The sequence below is a fragment of the Ischnura elegans genome, chromosome 12 (assembly GCF_921293095.1).
Source record: "Ischnura elegans chromosome 12, ioIscEleg1.1, whole genome shotgun sequence".
Taxonomy (NCBI): domain Eukaryota; kingdom Metazoa; phylum Arthropoda; class Insecta; order Odonata; family Coenagrionidae; genus Ischnura; species Ischnura elegans.
In genome coordinates this window covers 53,078,366-53,098,862 of record NC_060257.1, presented here as the reverse complement: position 1 = coordinate 53,098,862, position 20,497 = coordinate 53,078,366, and the positions used below count along the sequence as shown (strand labels likewise).

The window sequence follows — 20,497 nt, the reverse complement described above, 5'->3', positions numbered from 1 at the left end:
CGGGAAAAGGTTAAATTCAAAGTGTGTCGCAGCACCGAAACACTATCATGATTCACACCACCTGATTCAGTCAACCTGCTTCACCTTATAATTATTTGTTTTAACACATTGTTGAATTTATTTTAAAAGTCAAACATGGGAAATAAAAATTACCAATATATTTTTGTGATTTCACTAAACATAATATAACTTAATTATTTTCTTGAAATATTGAGGGGGCTCCGCCCCCCCCAAACGAATCTTTGAGGGGGCTCTGGCCCCCTCAGGCCCCATGGAGCCGGCGCCACTGCCCCGCGGGTAGTCACCACAAGGAAAAAAATTCTGTTTCGCAGAAGCCCCCCATAAACACCCAAATCCCCCTGACTACAGCCCGGCCGTCGAGAGTTGTCCGATGACAGTTCAAAAGGAGGGGCGGAGAACCCTGCGCCTGCACGGTTTGCAGCCAATTGCTGTCCCCCAAACGCACCTCATACCCTCGCCCAGTCATACAACGTTGTCTCATGGATATGAAGCACTGAAACAAGCCTGAGCCACCAAAACAAGCCCTTTCTGCGAATCGCCAAAACAAAGGAATCTTCCTTTGGGTCCTTCACGCTCGTCGTCCCTTCTGGTTCCTTTCTTAAGGGAACCCTTTTGTTTACGTGTGGTGTGGGCGTTTCCATTTCTTACCTGGCAACCTTGCCCCCTACTCCTTCTAGCTGTCATCGGACAACTCTCGGCGGCCGGACTGTACATGCGTATACCTTGAGGCCAGGGGCGGATTGGGGGGGGGGGGGCAAAAGGATACCTCGTAATACAAAACGAACACAACGATAATGGGACCGTATTGAAAACCTTGCATGTTTTTTAACCCCTTCCACTTCGATTGATTTTCTGAATACCGTACTCCTACTCTCTATTTATTTTTTCTGTGGCTCTCTTTTAAATGGTAGGTAGTGAAATGATATTTGGTAATTTGTAATAAACGTAGAACCGTGAAATAAAATGTGATTATTAAACATGGTGAACATTCCAATGCATCATGTTTCATGATATATGAATTATTTATGCATACTATGCATGTTGATGGAGACTTTCGCGGGGTGGTGCAGCATGTGAAGCAAGGTTTTCGGGTACGAAGTATCTGATGCAGGTTTTTTCCTGAAGTACCTGAAGACGCTAGCTGCAACGCCGGCGAAACTGTCGTCTTGAAGAAGAATCGACGCGGAGGTCAACCCGAAAACCTCGCTTCACATACTATGCATGTTTTAACATATGTATTTCAGCTTTCAGAATAATTATATTGTTCCCCTAAATAGTGCTAAAATTATGAAAATCCGAGGGAGAGATACACTCGTCATTGCGCGGTTTGTCGTCGAAAGTTCATGACGAATTAAACTCGTCATTACAGCGCAAGGGGTTAAGGGTCTGGGGGGGGGGGGGGGGAGGGGCACGTGAGCCCCAAGATCCGCCTATGCTGGTGGCGTTGTATTCCGGCACCTTAAACTTCTCTAAAATCCAACAGAACTCCAGAGAGAAAGAATATGTCACAATAGTTTAAGTGGCAGAACATATGGAGCGAATTTGGAGAATGGAGTTCATATCACGGTCGAAGCAAATGATTTTTCCGCTGTGGAATTTTCCCACATTGAAGAAATAACTTGCTATGGACACCAAAAGCGACCGGCCCTTGATATATATGGGATTAAATCCCGGCTCCTCCTCACGGCAGGTTTCCTGCGCAAGTATCTTGCACCATTTATTGATTTATCTCCCTAAAGTTGAGGTGCTCTATTTTATGGCATGCCGATCGTTTTTGCGAGAAAACGTACACCGAATTTGAGGAGGGCCATCGGTGCACCAAACACCTTTTCATATCCTTCACGTTGATTGGAAGAGATTCCAGCACATATAGAAAGCATTTTCGCGATCACAGACAGCCTCCATGTCGCATAGTGTAACTACGCTGGCGCATCGGATCCAGGCGTAAGGTTGCTCGTCTGCAATCAGTAAAACTCGCTTATAACGAATTTCAGGAGACCATCTTTCTATTTTGTTATACATTGGATTTCGTTATATCCATTACTAGCAGGCCACCCGACTTTGCTCGGGAAGAATAGCGCCCAGAGCAGTGGGAAACTTGGAACTTTAATTTCATGATAATAGTATGGGATTTTTACGTATCCTCTTTGAGGGTGTCAAGAGGTGTGCCTATCCTTCAGGATGTCCAGCCGCAGAAGTTGTATCACGTGACGTAACAAACGGTAATGAGAAAACCACGCATCGACAAAGAGGATGCATCGGACACAATAGAAAGTAGTACTACGGGGATGCATCTACGTACTAGCTTTGGTAAGCAAACGAAATGTACAGTTAACTTATGAAATGCATGGTTTTCCGATGCGTACGAGTTGACAAAAAACAACACTACAGGTAACCCGCAATCTTCTTAAGCAGCCCTCCGAAGCAAATTTCTGGATAATAACCTGTATCTCAGATGAATGAATTACCTCTGAAGTAACTTTGTGGTGGTACATTTGCCCATTTTCATATAAATGCATGATAATCGACAACTTAAACGCTTTAAACTTTAATTCAATCCACGAATAGGGTGAGAAACGAGGTTGTGTACCGAAGAATAAGGGATATAAGGGAGCTTCGAAAAATCAGCGATAAGGGAGATTAAAAAATATGAGCTATGAAAAATAAGAAAAATCACTGCTTTACTTTGTTCACACATTATTGATTCAACCAATGATGAATTGTATTTCAACATACCGAAGAACTTTGCAAAACGGCTAGCATGAGCATATAATAAGTAAAATACAGAAATTTTGGATAAACTTTAACATACAACACGCAAAAACTAAATACAATTTTCGCAAAAATAAGGATAACTCGAAGATGGATGCCATTCCGAGGTGAAGAAAAAATTGTGTGAGAAACATGCTTTTGATACAGGAAGAAGGGGAACTTCCACTTAACAAAGATTACCAGGTACCATTATTTAACCGTAAAATATTGTTACTGCCACTATTACTACGCACCTGCATTACTTACATTCTACGGTAGACAACAGTACGAATCAATTTTCAAATGACCCATTATTTCGACGTTAGCAGAGATTTGCGTTGTTTACCACAAATACATCACTTATAGTGAAATAAACAATTTGTTTTCTGCAAACTGTTAACGCTACATCTGGCTTTCTTATATTAAAATGGCAAGTTAATGGAACGAAAACTACGAGAATACCAAGCGCTCATAGTTAGGCAACTTGATTTCACGCGCAAATGCGGGTGCATTTTTTGAGAAAAAATTAAGTATAGGGAATAAGATGGAGCCGAAGATTTTTTTAAGAAAATGATCCTACGTAGAAATAAATTCTCTTTCAGATGCTTTTTTTGCATTGAAATTGATTGCTTCCTTTAAATGCTATAGCTCCTCAAACTGCTTTATTTAAAAGAGAGGATAAGATCCTAAAAATGATATTATAAATGTATCACATTCAGCAAAGAACTAGCGCACTATGCAATCAGTAGCTCCACACTCGAACCAATTGGCCACTGAAATCATCCATGGAAAATACGAGGCCATAAATTCAAAAGGATATTTACCCCACCATTTTGAAATAGATAAATGCCATTTATGTATGGCATCCTTCATGCAAAATTACCACATTGGTAACCCGCTATATCTATTTCTGTTAAATTTAAGATTTTAATCCACAACAATCATAAATACTCGGTCAGATGTAGATTTTTGGTACTCTCCTAAGTAAAAACCCATTGGATTGACTCTACACACTGTAGATATTCGGTAATTTTACAAAATTGATGGTTTGAGGCGTTACTTCGTGAGAGCGATTCATTTTGAATAATGAAAAGGTTAGCTGGTAGCTTTGATAAAAAAGAAGAGGCTTAAGTAATATCTAAGTAATGTTTGGCAGGGGGTGATCAATCACCACCAATCAGCATGCAAGAGGATTCCCGCATGCACACCACATGGTCATAAAAATATTACGTATGCTAACAAATTATACTTCCACATTCATGCAAAGGCAATACTTGCCAACTAGTCATGGAGGAAATCTGTATATGAAGCTTGAAAGTGCATAATATGAAGTTACAAATACTAGAAAATTTCAGAGAAAAGGAATACATAAGTTGGTAGGTTACACTGCAGTTCAACTAACCTATAAGTAGGTCCTAACGCTGCCGTTGAGGCCGCTTTACACGGGGCACGTACTTGCACAATCTGACGTGTGTAAGAAGGCGCAGCCAAAATTGCGTCGTGTAAAGCGGTGCATTACTAGAACACAAGCGAGAATGCGTGGACGTGAGATGGCAAAATAGCCCCTTTTCTAATGTCGTTCGTGCATTCACGTAATTCCACGCCATTTTAGAAATTAATGCAGTTCTAACATGCGCAATTCCGTGCACCGTGTAAAACGGCATTAAAAGTCTGCTATCGATCGCGGAAAAAAATTACATTCTGAATCTACCTATTCCAGTCTATCTCTATCATATTTTTATGATCTCTTTCACCGTAGTATGTTCACGTGGCTAACTTCGTCGGAAAATAAACTGCTCTTGAATGTACATAATAGGTTAAGTCTAGTTTTCAGTCCACAGTCTGCTACTACGCATTCGAGTCATTTCCGTTTCCTAAACGAACACGAAGCGTGTGGTTACTCTTAAAAAGAATAATAATAAAAAAGAATTGGCATTAGAGATAGTTATCCATCCAAGTAACCTTGGAACATAAAGCGCCTTTTTGCCAGTGGGTACTGAAAAATACGAACGTACGGAAGTACCCAGCCCCAGCAATTACCAGCTGAATACACGCCCGTCGCTCCACCTTAGATGCAGCACCGCCTTGAATAGCGAGTTCACGCTACAAGTAGTTCATCTTCCACCCAACATCCCAATTTAATGAGCTTCTTTCATCAGCGACGCTGCATTGTAATTTCCGGCATGGCTCAAAGCGATGCTTTCGCCTCGCCGGAAATTGGAGTAGTCATTATACATCTTACATCGCGCTGCGATGTGCGACCAGAATAGGAATGGGAGCCACTGTAGACGGTGCAGGGACGTACGATTAGATCAGGTAGCACAGCTGGGCCACATTTATGTCCTTTAACATTTTATTCTACGACGAGTCACAACCCCAATACGTTTTCGTTGTGGAAACGAAAATGACTCGAATGCGTATGAAGAATATGAACACCAAAATTCTTGTATTCTTATGATGATGTGATCCAAGGCCGGATTCAGAATTTTGTTCTGGGGGGTGGGGGGGGGGCACAAGAATACCCTATAATACAAAACTAACGCAATGATAACGGGACCGTATTAAAAATCTAGCCTATTTTTTAAGGGTCTAGGGGAGACACGTGCCCGCCCGTAGTCCGCCTATGATGAGATCAATCAAATTCAAAGATTGCCCGTACGATTCCTCGCAATTGTAAATATTATATAGAATATATTGGGGATAAATGGAATGCTTTCATTTCATCGCAGCGCTGCAGACATTTTTGAAAACCGATTTAAATTCTCAAAAAGTAGCCACAGAATTCAAAATTAAACGGAGCCGGTTGCCTGGCTGGATGGTACCTTCTCTACTGCCTCGTTCACATTACGATTGTCCGAGCGATCGTCCAAACGATAGTTGGCCGAACTTGCCGTGTGAATGCATGTCCTGACAATAGTTCACGTAGTTCCGAACGTTGCCACTTTACGATGTTTAGGCGCTGGGAGACCGGAAAAGGAAGCGACAAGAGAAAGACGAAAAGTTCGCGATGCTCTCTTCGCTCTATTTTTTCATGGATTTGTCCAGGCAAGGAAGAATATGGGCGGAAGAAAATTTATTCGGTAAATACACGTTGAACACAGTAATATCTTGACCCTGCATACCTCAACAGCTTCGCTAACCGACAATTTCTCGTTCACTTTAGATGTCAGCCCTAGAGGGCAGCACAGATTTACCATCGTTGTGTGAATGCACAATAGTTCCAACGATTGCTGGAACAATAGTAATCTAAACGAGGCATAACAAGTATGGATGATACGAAATTCCCGCTACTACGAACTATCCTTTGGTCCCCTGGACCTATTGCTTGAATTCAGACTAATTACGGAATATTAGCCGGCTATTCTGTGGTATTCATAGCAAAATTCTTTATTATGGATTTAATTAAATCCTGTTCGTAACAAAATAGAAAAATGTTACCCTGAAATATTTTATAAGCGAGTATTACTGTATATGTAGAAACGGGATGTTTTTGCATTAAGTTTCAGGGACCAAGATGGAATCTAAGAAATCTTCTCGCTTTCGTTCACTGTGGGGGAACCCAGACCCGGTAAAGGCCTGAGGCGTTTTCTGGTCCGTTCGTCCGTTTTCTTTCCGTCAATTTATCGTTCAATGTTAGAGCGTAGGTTTCCGCGGCGATGGTTTGATCTCTGCATTTCTCCAGGGTTTTCTTGCGCGTCAGATTGTTGGTTGACAACAGTTTCGCTGGCTATCCTGCCAGCGTCTTCAGGTCGAAGGCGTCTTCAGGTCGAAGGTGAACCTTCGACCTGAAGACGCTGGCAGGATAGCCAGCGAAACTGTTGTCAACCAACAATCTGACGCGGAAGAAAACCCTGGAGAAATGCAGAGATCAATTTATCGTTCACTTTAGATGTCAGCACTAGAGTGCGGCACAGATTTAAACCATCGTTGTGTGAATTCACAACAGTTCCAACGATTGCTGGAACAATCGTAATCTGAACGAGGCATATGCGATCCCTTTGGTTGGGTGCACAGGAACGAGAAGACCACTCCCTAGTCAAGCCCACCATATCTGCGATGCCTCTGCCCACTCGCTCCACTCCCGTGCCGTATTTGGCAGGAAGGAAGGACATCGGGTGAGGCTGGGCATCTGTCCACTGGCCCACGCACCAAACCCCCCCCCCCCTCCTTTCATCGCGCTTAAGGTAAAGGAGAGGAGAACGAAGGGGGAAGCGGGATGCTGAACCACCAACGGCGCAGCGGAAGTCCCCGGAGATAATACATACGTATCCTTGGCGGTCCACCGTAACACAACTCGATCTCTCTGACCCTACACGTCCAGGAAAGTCAAGGTTCTTGGTGATATCGAGTTAGTATAAGCGCCTCGGTAAAAGTAACAACGATTTGATGTAACTTTGGACCCATATTCTTGATATTCTTATAATTCTCCCATTGATACTTATAATTAGTCAAAGAAAAAGGGATTCCCACGTGCCATATTTGAGACATTTGGCGGTAAAATTAGGATAATTTTAAATGAGCACTTATGGAGAAACAGGGTTATTTTGAGCTAGCGAGGCTGATTCTAACAAGACGCTGATGAGACGGCACTCATTAAAACCAACATTTTGTGACGAATCTCAATATGTACGGAAAAGTACAAGCCCATGATAAAACAAGAAAGATATTTGCGAAAAACTGCCTGATACTGGCAAGATCGCATGGTACCAATATCGCAAAACGAAAACTACTATACCGACTTCTGCTCTTCAAGTAGATAAACACACACAGAAGTGTCACTATTTTATAGAGGCCAGGTAACAATGCATCAATTTGAGGACAGACAAGCAATATAACAAGTAGAAAATTGAAATAGAAATAAGAAGAATTCAGAAGAAAGAAAAACAAGGATTAAATTTACAAAAAATACAACGAGAATAGGCAGGAACAAGCTAGTCAGGTGAAAGATAATGTAGGGAAAGGCTTATAAAAATGGAAGTGCAAAAAGGGCAATGCGTGGAGGGAGTGAGTTGAATAGAGAAGCAGTGCGGAACAAAAGGGAATGTCTAGTAAGTGGAAGTCTGTTGATAACAACGGCAACTCGCATGCAACTCAAGATCCCACTGAAGCAAATTTCTGACTGCGTGCCTGGATAAACCGATTGCTTTTTTCATTTTTCATGACGTATTATTTTTTCATACAAAAAATTTCAGGACACATACAGATTACACATTCTTCTACCTAAAATATAAAAAAAGAAATCCTTCCGCTAATTTATTGAGGGTTTGGCTAAATGATTCAAAAACGCTTCGATTAAATTTTAAAAGTTTCATTAAAGCATAGGCTCAGCATAGACACAATCAGATTTATAAATCAATGAAATTTGGATCAGATCGATTTCATTAATTCTGAGCCAATGCCTTCTTGAAGATTTAAAAATTAGGCGGTAGTCTTCGAAGTTTGCTTATCATTTGAGAAGAACCCTCGAGAAATTTACAATAAAACAAAAAAAGAATGACAACTGAGAATATACTGAGGTCAAATTTTAAACACTCGACATGCGAAAAAGCTGACAAGGTTCTATTCTATATTCGCTGAAATTTTAAAGATGATAAAAGTTTTTACTCGAAATACATCGCGAAAATAGACTGGTTTAGCAGGGGTTTTGAGCCCCCTTCAATTCCTCGATATCGATTGCAGAGAATAGTAAATGAATATCAAAATAAAATATTATAAAAATTCCCGCGAGCTCACATAAATTTTTCATCATCATTAGCATCCAACGTGGCAGAATGATAAGAGACATCCTTTTTGTGGTGTAGGTTTTTCAAGCACTACTAAGTTGCTAGCGTATTTTTACATGGCCTCTAGCTAGTACTGCAATGCGAGTTGCTGCCCTATACACGTTCGTTCATCGATACTCAAGTTGGCCTTATAATGTGTTGTCGCCAACCGCACATTTAAATGGGTTTACTAAAGTCGCCACTCGTGTCGCTGACGGACACATTGACCCGTGTTTCACGCGGAAATAAGGTATAATTAGGGATTTTAACCGAAATTTATGCACATGTCGATGTGATCTATCAAATTCCTTACTTATCAATGCTATTCCTTGCAATTAAAAATATTATATCGAAAAATATTGAAAAAAATGGATCGCATTGCACTCATCACCGCTCCGCGGGCATTTATTTATTTATTTTCAACTTCCCCGTAAACAGCACATAGAGGCCTTAACAACGGAGAAATTAACAAAGCAGACACAGACATCCATGCCCTGGATAGGGACTACCTACCCAGGCGGGATTCGAACCCGCGACCTACGGTTTATTATTATCATCATTATTATTAGTATTACATATTGCTGCAAGTAGACAATTGCCTGTTGGGCCAAGTAGACCATTTCTTTGGTTTCTTTTTTACTCTCTTTTATATTTCTCATGACCAATTGAAGAGTTTTAAATGATTTCCCTACTGATCAATACGCATTCCCCAATTAAGTTTGGAATTGAAATTAACCCCTAAGTATTTTAAGTCGCTAAAGTTGGAAATATTTTCCCCGAGCAAGATATAAGATATGTCCGAATGTTTGGCAGGCGAGGACTTCACCTTACCGCCACCGAGGCCGGCGATTTTTTAAAACAGATTAAAATGCGACCGAAGTGGCAACAGAGATCAGCCTTCTATGGGCCTCCTCTATGCAGTGTCCTTGTACAAACTCTTCGGCTCACTACTGCTGCTGGCGCGTCGAAATATTGCCCGGCCCCAATGGTGACCCGGATGAACAAGAGGAGGCGGGAGGGGGGGGGGACGTGAATGAAGAACAGACCGGCGCGGCGCCTCTGGGAAGAACAAGACACGAATGGCAAAGTCGGCTATCTGCGTGTTCAGATGAGGGAGATTCCTGGGCCGAAAAATCGATACGCAAGTCCTGTGACTGACCATTAAGGCTGGAATTTCATGTCCAACCAACGCCAAGGGGAATAAAAAAAAACACTGACGTGATGAATTAACTGGGGGAGAACTCCCACAGAAATATTCTCGTGACGAAGGTCACGGGCAGTCTTCAATGCGTTTTTGCGCTTCATGAGTTCAAAAGCTTTTAGAAAATGCACCACGATGTTATCTCCACGATTATTGATGGAGAAAAACCGGAGGGGCTGGCAGACTGACTCTCATCCAAAGCTACCCTTTAACGTGCAAAAGCGATTAAGAAAAAAATTGTACATATCCATGAGAACTCCCTTCATTTTTCCGCACGAAATGAAGAAAATTCCATATGCTACCATCAAAATTCTTTTTACAGAGTGTCTACCCAATCGAGGCAGAAGAATTAGTGCATAATTTCCGGTTTTCCCTAGAAATTTTACAAAATTCCAGGTTAATCTTGCATACTAAACACTGCGATGGATAAGAATTTAAAAACACCCAAAATTACTTCAATACTTTGAAGTATATCACAATGGTGTAATTACCAGGACAAGGAATACGTTGGTTAGCACACATTGAATTTAAAATTTAATGCAAGCCAAGAAGCTACTTCGACCTCATATTAGATGTTGACGTTACTATTATTCTATCCTCCGTGTTTTTGAATCTTACTTGAGTCAAGAGTGCTAGAAATTTCGATTCTATTTTCTTGTCTGACATTCCACTATTCAAATATTACAAATTAACTATATTTCAAAGCATTTCGTTGTTTCATATGTTATAATGTTAAGTATAAATTGAGTGCTTTAGTGGAACATGCGCCCAAGGTTTTTCGTTGTATACCTATGAAGTAATTAATTAAGGGACATCTGTTGTACGTTTCAATGCGGCTGTAAAAATTCAACTAACAAGCTAAGCTACTTAACTTTATTTAGAGAGACTGTTGAAAAAAAAAAGAAATTTTGTGGTATTCTTTGTACTTCGCGATTAAAACGTTGTTTTTAAGAAAAATATTTTATTTTGTATTATTATTTATTTCCTGACGTAGATTATTTCTTCCCACAACGATAAGATGATACAATGACTTCCCATCTCATACGCATTTCTCAGTCACGGGCAAGAGCTACTTTCAAGGCTAACATTAGAATTAAAATTATTTAATTTTACTGTTTTTATACGCATTCAGTAAATTCATTAACGTACCTCACTGCAAAAATCACAGAACTGGGAGGATATTTCCTCCTTGTTCACTCAAAGACAGGGCCTTTACGCTATTTCAGGTTTTCTGAATCGGTCCCATTATAACACTATCATAGATGGGGAAAGTAGGTAAATGAATACTTATTACTATAAATTAATAGGATTTTTTTTCTATCGTCACAGGCTCAACTTTGGAGAAGTTCATTTCAATAATAAAATGAATAAATCAATAAAAGTTTTTTCAATTTATTGAAATTATTTTACTTATCACTACTTAAAACACGTCAATTTTACTTGAGAATAAATTCGCTATTTTCTAAATCAAACGTTATTTTATATACTTGAGTCTCACACGATAAAATAACAAGCAATTGCGAGATCCTTTTCTTAATTCCAAGATTTCAGAGGCCTTTGATTACGATAACGAGATAAAAAAATAGACATTGCCGAATGAGCAGGTTATCATAGAGAAAATGACTTTTTCATTTGTTGAAAAATTAAAGAAAGAGTAAAATCTTTTTTTTAAGATTTTAACTAGAAACACCGAAAATGGATCAGTGCACTATGACTTATATGAAATTTTACAAAGATTTTTGAAAAATATAACATAATTTTAAAAATAGCACCTTAAATGTAAAGTACCTGGTGCTAGCAAACTGTTAAAAATTGTAAGAGAAGTTACAACTAAGTTCAAATCTACGTTTTCCCTATTTGACCAATCCCTGAACATAAAAAAACAAATAGCAAACAGCAAAAGCCGCGAGACTGAGCGAATTCACGATTGCTACATATCCAGACTTCAGGTTCAAGAGGTTAAAATATTGGAACCAGAGCTGACAGTTATCTTCCCCGGGAGCAGCGCGACGCGCGAAGGTTTTTGATTGCCTGAATGAAATTACGTCGAGAAAACGTGGCATTGCACTCGACTATACGGCGTCGCGTATACCGCCGCGCTCATCACCAACATCTAAATCTAGAGCAAAAATGACATATTAACAGTTGAAAAAAAATGATTGAAAAAGGTAAAAACACGCTTATTTATAAAAAAAATAATATAAAGTTGCACTAAAAAGGAAGAAAAAAGTTTTCTTCAGAATTGTCAAAGTTCTCCGGAGATTAAAAGGTGGATGCTGATTACGTTAATAAAAAATAAGCGTAGTAGAGCCTAGTAGGTGAGTAAGGATTGGCATACAATATTAATATCTAATTATCATTCATAATATTTTCATCAAAAAAAATAAATTTACATTTAGGGATAATATCGACGCACAATAACGCTGAAGGAGAGCCATTAATTACATAATATACAATGCATGCATTAATATTATTCTAAAATTTATTTCTTCTATAGTAAAATAAAATCTAAAGCGTAGTAGCACGTGGAAATTAGCTACGTTATATATAAAGCGCACGCTAATTCAACAACAATGACCCGAGCCCGTTACTAAGATACACTCTTGGAATACTTCACTTGATTCACTTGAAAGCGAATTGAGAGGAACAGTCGATTGCGATTGCAAGCGAATTATAAAGTAATTAATTACTAAGGAAGTACTTGTTGGAAACTTTCAATCATTGCGTGTGTGGAGTAAAACACTGACCACATCGAAAGGAAAGAATTCCATTTCTTCCCAGCGAGAAAAGCGTTTGCTCCAATATCAACGCAGAAGGTAAGTTGGAGCCCTCTAAATATTTCACAGAGGAATAGGAAAGTTTCCTCAGTCAATACATTTACAGAGTGCCATTAAATAATCAATTATTCAGCATATAATCCTAGTAGCTAATCATTCTATTTCATTTTCTTTGCGTCTAGGGCGTGCATCAGGAAGTCCATCATGGGATTCCGGAAGGCGATGAAGTGGTTGCAGCCCTCTAATGCAATGGCTTTGGCATCCAGTGCCCTCATGATGGTGCTGACGACGGTGCTCAGCGCCCGGAGAAGACAGGACACCAGCGTGGATGCAGAGAAGGTGCAACACTTCACCCTTAAGAAGCAGGGAGGATACAACCTGGACGAGGCGATGTACAACGTCATACCAGCTGAGAAGGCAGCAAGAAAGAAGACTTCCAAGATGGAAGAGTTGTACGTACTCATCCAAAATTGGAAGAAAATGGGGAAACCCGTGATACTGCAGGAAGAACATAATGTACTCCTGGAAAAAGATGTGTCATTATCCAGCGATGACATAATGAATGGTGGATTATTTTTGTCTGAAAGCTTGGAATGTAAATTCACCAAGTGATTGAAAATACTGATCTCTAAATTCCAATTTCAACCATTCTAATATGTCTTTTTCTATTGAAATGTGTAAATTCAAATTGTTTCTTAAATTTCGTTTTGTTTTGAAATTTAATAAATTTCATATTGATGGCATGCAATTTTGCATGCATTCAAAAATTATTTTCTGCCATAATACTCGTGTCACTTATTATATTTTATCTAATTATCCAAAACCCAAAGCTGACACCCATGTGATTTCATTGATCTTTACAAGGCACGCATGCCGATAAAGATGTAGAAAATATTATGGCTGGTATCTAATCAAAATGACCCTAAACAAATCCCGACTTAACTTTCCTCGTAACTACAATAAAAATATTCGACGACAGAGATGCACATGAAAAGGAAGTTTCCCTGAAAATATCGAGTTTATAAGTCCGTGGCACAATTTGAGGTGAGGTCTACCGTCCATCAATGGCTGGGAAAAGTACAGGCCCTTTCAAGGCCGTGGCCAACTAGGGGGTGGGGGAAGCCATGGTTGTTCAAGTTTTAGATAAGATTTAAGCATGGAAAAGGTGAATGAAATCAACATTATAAGGAATCTTTAACGGCTCTTTATTAGTTTTTAAAATTATTTGCTTGAAAAAAATATTATTTTCCTTAACGATATTTGCAATTTTTGCTTCAAGGGGGGTGAAGCTACCCTCTCCTCCCCCCCTCGTTGGGTAAGCCCATGGGCCCAGGGGTGTTTGAAATACAAAATGCGAAATACTTTTGAATTTGGTATTTGAAAAAGAAACTGGAAAATATTATTTTATATAGATTATAAAATACAAAATGCATTTATATGAAAACTAACTGATTGAAAAATTACAACCTGCCTCGGAACGCTATGGATACTTGCATACATGAATAAAACCTTTTTAACGAAAACGAAGCCATATATGAAGCAGAGTGTCACAGGAATGTTATCAGACCAACTTCAAAAGTATTTTACATACGAATTTTTTTTATTTTAGAATGGGAAAATACCAAAAATCTGAGTAAGGAATACAAAAAACTTCATATATTCAGGTCGTGTTTATGAAATAACAAATACAATTTTCAAATGTATTTCAAATACGAATTTTTAAAGACTTGTATTTGAAATACTGCCCAGCTCTATCCATATCAAAACAAATTTCGAGGAATTACAACGAGTGAGTTATTTAAATGGATGATGCCTATGTGGATGATAATACCATTAAAACTATTCCCTTAAATCTGTGAGAGAGGATTTATTTCCCCTGACATTTCCATCAGGTATCCTTTAAAATTAAACTCTCAATAATACACACACAATCTCTTAAATAATACAGTTTCTGCAATGAAGATTGGCAGTTTAATTTTTAGTTACCGGGTTTAATACAGGGTAACGGATATTCGTTGAAAGACGTAGGAAATTCTATCCTCATGAAAATTTTGAAGTATGGTTCCAAAGTTTGCATGTCACCCGGAAACAATAAAAAGTTAGACATTCCATGGTAAAATTTTGGGAAACGTTATTTAAAAATCAGAATTATTAGACAGGTCACTGTAATGATACTAACCTAATAATGATATATATTTATTAAAACTAGAATTTAAAGGTCGATTATGGCAAGAAAAGTTTTCAAGTGCATTATTCCATTAAATTCAAATTAAAAAGGAGTTCAGTCACTTGTCCATCTTTTGGGGTCTATAGCAATGATAGCATGCCGAAATTCATATATAAAATACAGACATGTTTATAGAAAAAGAAAAATGATCTGGTAATTTATTTTGAAAATGAATAACAAAATATTTACAAACGGTCCACTTTTTGTTATTTCTTTTCATTTTTTCTCAGTGGATGTTTTCTACGGATAAAAATATGTTTTCATGATATGGCCTTTCATTCAATTCCTTAAACAAAAAATTAGAATGAAATATGACACCTGCAATCGTTGAACAACACATTTTTTAACTAATTTTCAAAACGAGAAAGTAAATTTGTACAAATGGAGGAGCATTGTGACATTTTCAATTGCGATTATTAAGTTGGTTTGCATAAACCTTAAAATTGCTAACGCAATAATTTAATGGAACTATTAAATTGAAATTTATGAAAGAATATGACATTAAAACTTTATTCATTCAATAACGAAAATTATGGCTCTCAATCTTCAGCCAATTTCACTTCAAATAATGGAAGAAATATATCTAGAATGACGATTTTACAAGCATACAGCACCTGAAGCACATGAGTGCACCCATTAACAACATCATGGGATTATTTTATTGAAATTCCCAATATCCTTACAAATATCTTTATTGAATCAGTTATTTCAAACAAATGAATATTAGATAATTACCACTAACAAAGGTAATATAAAAACACTTTTCGTGGATATACGGCACCAAAATAACCTTACACACTCAAGATCCATTATGTTCTGAATATTAAATTTACATGCCTCTAAAATGTGAAAAATTCATTTTTGAAGAAATTTTTAGTTAGTTAAGGCCTTCTTCATTTTGCAAGTGAATGAAACAGATACATCTGTTACACACCTGACAAAGTTTTTCATCGTCATAGTAGTTGAGAGAAATTATAATGTCTAATGTAAATGGTATAAACTGAAGCCAAATCCGCTACATCGAAAACACCACCCATAGCAACCATATAAATAATAACAGGAAAAATAAGACTTTTACACATTGAAATAGCCTAAAAAGGAATCAAAGGAAAACTTATTGGCATAGTAAGTTTTGTAATATTTTTTGCCTAGTATATCCTAAAATAAGACGTGTTCGTTCTAGTGAAATATGCATCAGACGACGCCTGTGGATAATACTAAGTTATTAGATCGTGATGGGATGATTGAGGAAAATAATGTAGAGTTATGTTTAAATGTGAGGGCACATTAATTTAGCTAATAGATGTAGACCGTCCCGTTTACAATGAATGCATAATCTGTACAAGCGGTAAGATTCAAGTATTTCAATCATGTTTATTCAGTGAATGTAATACTCAATATGTCTCTTTATTCTTATCCTTGCCAATCGACGAACCTTATAGACACAGAAATGAAGGCAACGAGGTAAAATCATCGACCACAATTGCGGGGACATAATCACGACAAAAGACAAAATGGAAGTAAGACAAAAAGGGCGGGTGATCCTGAAATCCGACAAGGCATGTTTGATTAAAAGATAATTGACAATGAACAGTAAATGATATGGTGAGTAAAAAAAGTAGTGCATTTTTTTAAACTAAAAATCACTTTAACACGGAGCCTTTTTTATAACCATTATCATTATTTAGCATACTTGAAGCCATGTCTACTCCGCAATGGACCTGAACCTACGGTGGATAGGTCATGTAAATAAGATGAGAAAGATAGACTGTAGAACAGTAAGATTCAGAATGTCATTTTATCCACAGTCAATAAGAGACTATGACGGAAGCGTTAGAACTTCAAAATAATCTAGTTCACTCGTGGTTTAGCCTACAACATATGCATTCCTTGATACATGCCTCTCAATTTTCTTCGTATTTCTAACAGTATGTTCTGTGTGTTCCAACTTTATTGGCACATTGCCTTCATTTCTCCTATAATACTCGTTCGTATAATATGCCTTCATGAGTGGTTGGCAAGTTTTGCCTTTGCATCAATGGGGAAGTATAATATATTAGTAGGCTTAAAAATTCTATGTCCATTTGGTAGGAATGTCGGATTCCTCTTGCATGCTGGTGATTGATCACCCCCAGCCTAACACCCAAGAAGTGGCTCGTAGTGCATTATGTAGATGAAAAAATTAAGTCATATATCTGCAGCATGGTTTTTAGAATAAAGAGCGGCCATATTCATATTAAACCTTAATTGCCGTTAAAAACGGATGCTTTCCCGGCGTATGCTGGTAGTGAAGGCTATTCGAGTTCTCCACCGGGTAATCTCATTCATGGTTACCGACGTTTCGGGGTACGAGTCATACTCCATCTTCAGGGCTGAATCATCCCTGGCCATCACTCAGCCCTGAAGATGGAGTACGACTCGTATATCGAAACGTCGGCAGCCATGAAGGAGATAACCCGGTGGAGAACTTTACGCATGCATATGATAATGCGAATTATTGATAATTCTATACATTTTCCCACATGTGCGAGAAGCATTGATAATGAATGTATATCTGGTATCTTCCAGGAATGGGAGTTCCGTGTTGCAATAGAATTTGAAGATCAGAATTTTAAATAATTATTAATCTGCCTCCTTGAGCGAATTTATTCATTACAAAGAACAAATAATTTCAAAACAACAACAAATTATCCCCCAAGTCCTTCACTTGTTCCTCCCAAACGTCTTTTGCCCTCTACTAGGCATATTACCTCCGGCTATCTGCGACTCAGCCCTTCTCCGACACGTTAACCAGTGCCTTAGGGCGACCATTTTTTTCGTACACCAAACTTCAATCGAGATATTCTAACTTGAAGGTTTATCTCACTCGCGTGACAAAGCACATTTTCGTCATAGTTTCCAGTTAACTCTTATTGCTACGTGACCTGAAATCACTAAACTAGAATTTATTTTTGTAAATAGCAGAATTTTTTATTTTTCTGAGTTAAACATCAACATAATTGAGATGAGTGTAAGAGGGATATTTACATGACCCATAGCTCCATAGTACAACGTCTGGTAAATATTGCCTCAATTCATCTTTCCCTTGGATATTCTGAAACATTTTAGCGCACCACGGCCTACGTTATCGCATTTCCACCTATCGCGGCCATAGTGGCTGAGAACTTTTTCAGTTCACCTTCACTGATACTTCGAACTTCTTGATTGACTAATTGTGACTGCAATCGTAGGATTAATCAAGACTTTTAGATATCAATTCAAGCATTGGATTATTCTATAATTGTATTTGATATTTAATACCTTTTTACAACTCTATTTTTCAATCAGGTGCAGCCGAAAAACGCTTCCCTGGTATCACGCCTCCTTCTGTAGGATATGTCTTCATCAGATGGGCTAGTGTAATCTACAACCACGCGAAGAAAGGACAGAAACATGAAACTTAATGTATAGCTATGCCTTATGTTTTGTGTCCATTTTTGTGTTATTAATTCTATATTGTAAGAATAAAGAATGATAATAATAACTATTTCTTTCATTCTATAAGAATCCCCACAAATTCCTATCACTCACTTTATGTTTCAACCCTAAGGGCGCGTCCATTGATTAAGTGAGGTGATTTTGGCGATTTTTGGGTCCCCTCTACCCTCGTAGTGAGATATCTTGAGATTTGGCTAGACACCCTTCATCTAATCCCACCTTAAATTGTAAAAATATGTATTCTAATTGTAAATACGTTAATCTTGCTTCATTGTGTTGGAAGTAAAGCAAAAACAATTTCATTATTTTTTTAACAGTAGGTACTTAAGACTAGTATTAGACGTTACGAAGATCGTAATCTAGAATCGCAGCGAAAAAAATTGGACAGTAAAATAATTAAATCACAACTACTGGATTTTGTAAAAGAATATTCATTCATTTTCTGTCCATAGGGACTCACGTTCGGTTTCAAGAGTGACTATTACGCTGTTTCTTGAGCCAATAAAAGTGCGTGATATTAGCCAGGACCCCCTCTCCCTCCACGTGAAATAGGTGGGAATCGTCTTGACCACCAACCTCCCCTGAATGTCTCACGATATTAATACATGCCCCCTAAGGTTGGGATGTATCGGTGAGAATGGAGCTCATCCCGAACTTAGCAATGGGCGTGGCTAGGGCGTGTTAATTTCACACGTGGTAGGGGCCAGTTCCTTTCCCTGGGACACCCACTTCTAGAGGAGTTTTTTTTACGGGGAGTCGGGATGCGTTCTCCGGAATTTGAACCAGGGACTCCTCCATTGTCATCTAAGTGATGTACCTACTTGATTACCGTGCTCCCTTACAAGAATGGCTAAAGATACTAAATTTTCTATACAGTAGGTACTGTATTGAAAAATTATGATTATAATGAATATGTTACCAAAGCATGTCCTCATTAATATTTAATAATTCAGAAATATATTTCCAAAGCATGGGAGGTACATATCTCATGAATGAGTATTATACTGCTCAATGCTCATGTATCACAATTTCACACATTCTCCTCGTATGGATAACATATAATTCTCCCCTAAAGTTATGTTAAGGCATCAAAATTTTCCTCAAGAATAAATTTAGTTCAAGATACAAGAAAAGACTGAAGGACAAAAACACGCGGAGATAAATTCTCCATTACGTTTAAAGCACATGATTTTGATTAATATTAGCAAATTATTATTTTATTCAACGAAAAAGTCGATCAAAAGCGTAATGGCACGTGGATATAAAAACAGAACTCTTCATTAGTGTAGGTGAATAAGGATTGGAATGCAATATTAACATCAAATTATCATTCATATTATTTTCATCAAACAAAAATAAATTTACATTAAGGGATAATATCGACGCACAATAAAGCTGAAGAAGAGCCATTAATTACATAATATACAATGCAAGCACTAATATTATCCTCAAATTTATTTCTTCTATGGTAAAAGAAAATCTAAAGCGTAATAGCACGTGGAAATCAGCTACGTTATATTTAAAGCGCACGCTAATTTAACAACAATGATCCGAGCCCGTTACTAAGTTACACTCTTGGAATACTTCACTTGATTCACTTGAAAGCGAATTGAGAGGAACAGTCGAATGCGATTGCAAGCGAATTATAAAGTAATTCAGTACTAACGAAGTACTTGTTGGAAACTTTCCATCATTGTGTGTGTGGAGTACAACACCGACCACATCGAAAGGAAAGAATTCCATTTCTTCCCAGCGAGAAAAGCATTTGCTCCAATATCAACGCAGAAGGTAAGTTGGAGCCCTCTAAATATTTCACAGAGGAATAGTTTCCTCAGTCAACAAATTTCCACAGAAGCATTGAATACTCAATTATTCAGTATATAATACCATAACTAGTGGCTAATCATTCTATTTCATTTTCTTTGCGTCTAGGGCGTGTATCAGGAAGTCCATCATGGGATTCCGGAAGGCGATGAAGTGGTTGCAGCCTTCTAATGCTATGGCTTTTGCATCCAGTGCCCTCATGATGGTACTGACGACGTTGATCAGTGATCGGAGAAGAGAGGACACCGACGTGCATGCAGAGAAGGTGCATCACTTCACCATTAAGAAGCAGGGAGGATACGACCTGGACGAGGCGATGTATAACGTCATTCCTGCTCAAAAGGCGGCGAGACGAAGGACCACCAAGATGGAAGAGCTCTATGTACTCATCCAGAATTGGAAGAAAATGGGGAAACCCGTGATATTACAGGAAGAACATAATGCACTCCAAGAAAAA

At 38.2% G+C, this 20,497-nt stretch overlaps 2 protein-coding genes and 1 long non-coding RNA gene across 6 annotated transcripts in view; 2 read left to right on the top strand and 1 right to left on the bottom strand.

The window, feature by feature from the left end:
• The window catches only part of LOC124169779 (acidic leucine-rich nuclear phosphoprotein 32 family member B-like), a 179,625-nt gene that overhangs the window by 48,108 nt on the left and 111,020 nt on the right, over positions 1-20,497 (bottom strand). The gene's annotated exons all lie outside the window — the stretch shown is intronic.
• On the top strand, positions 12,405-13,125 carry LOC124169780. Its single transcript, XM_046548528.1, has 2 exons — positions 12,405-12,551; positions 12,695-13,125. Exon 2 carries the CDS (start codon positions 12,717-12,719, stop codon positions 13,122-13,124), a length of 408 nt encoding a protein of 135 aa, XP_046404484.1. The 5' UTR covers positions 12,405-12,551; positions 12,695-12,716; the 3' UTR covers position 13,125.
• LOC124169781 lies at positions 15,750-18,159 on the top strand. The gene is made up of 3 exons (XR_006867232.1): positions 15,750-15,864; positions 16,182-16,344; positions 18,067-18,159. It is a non-coding gene; the product is annotated as an uncharacterized LOC124169781 (long non-coding RNA).

What these genes read in the sequence shown, in the direction of transcription:
- LOC124169780 (XM_046548528.1), top strand. Translation starts at nt 12,717, where the DNA reads ATGGGATTCCGGAAGGCGATGAAGTGGTTGCAGCCCTCTAATGCAATG.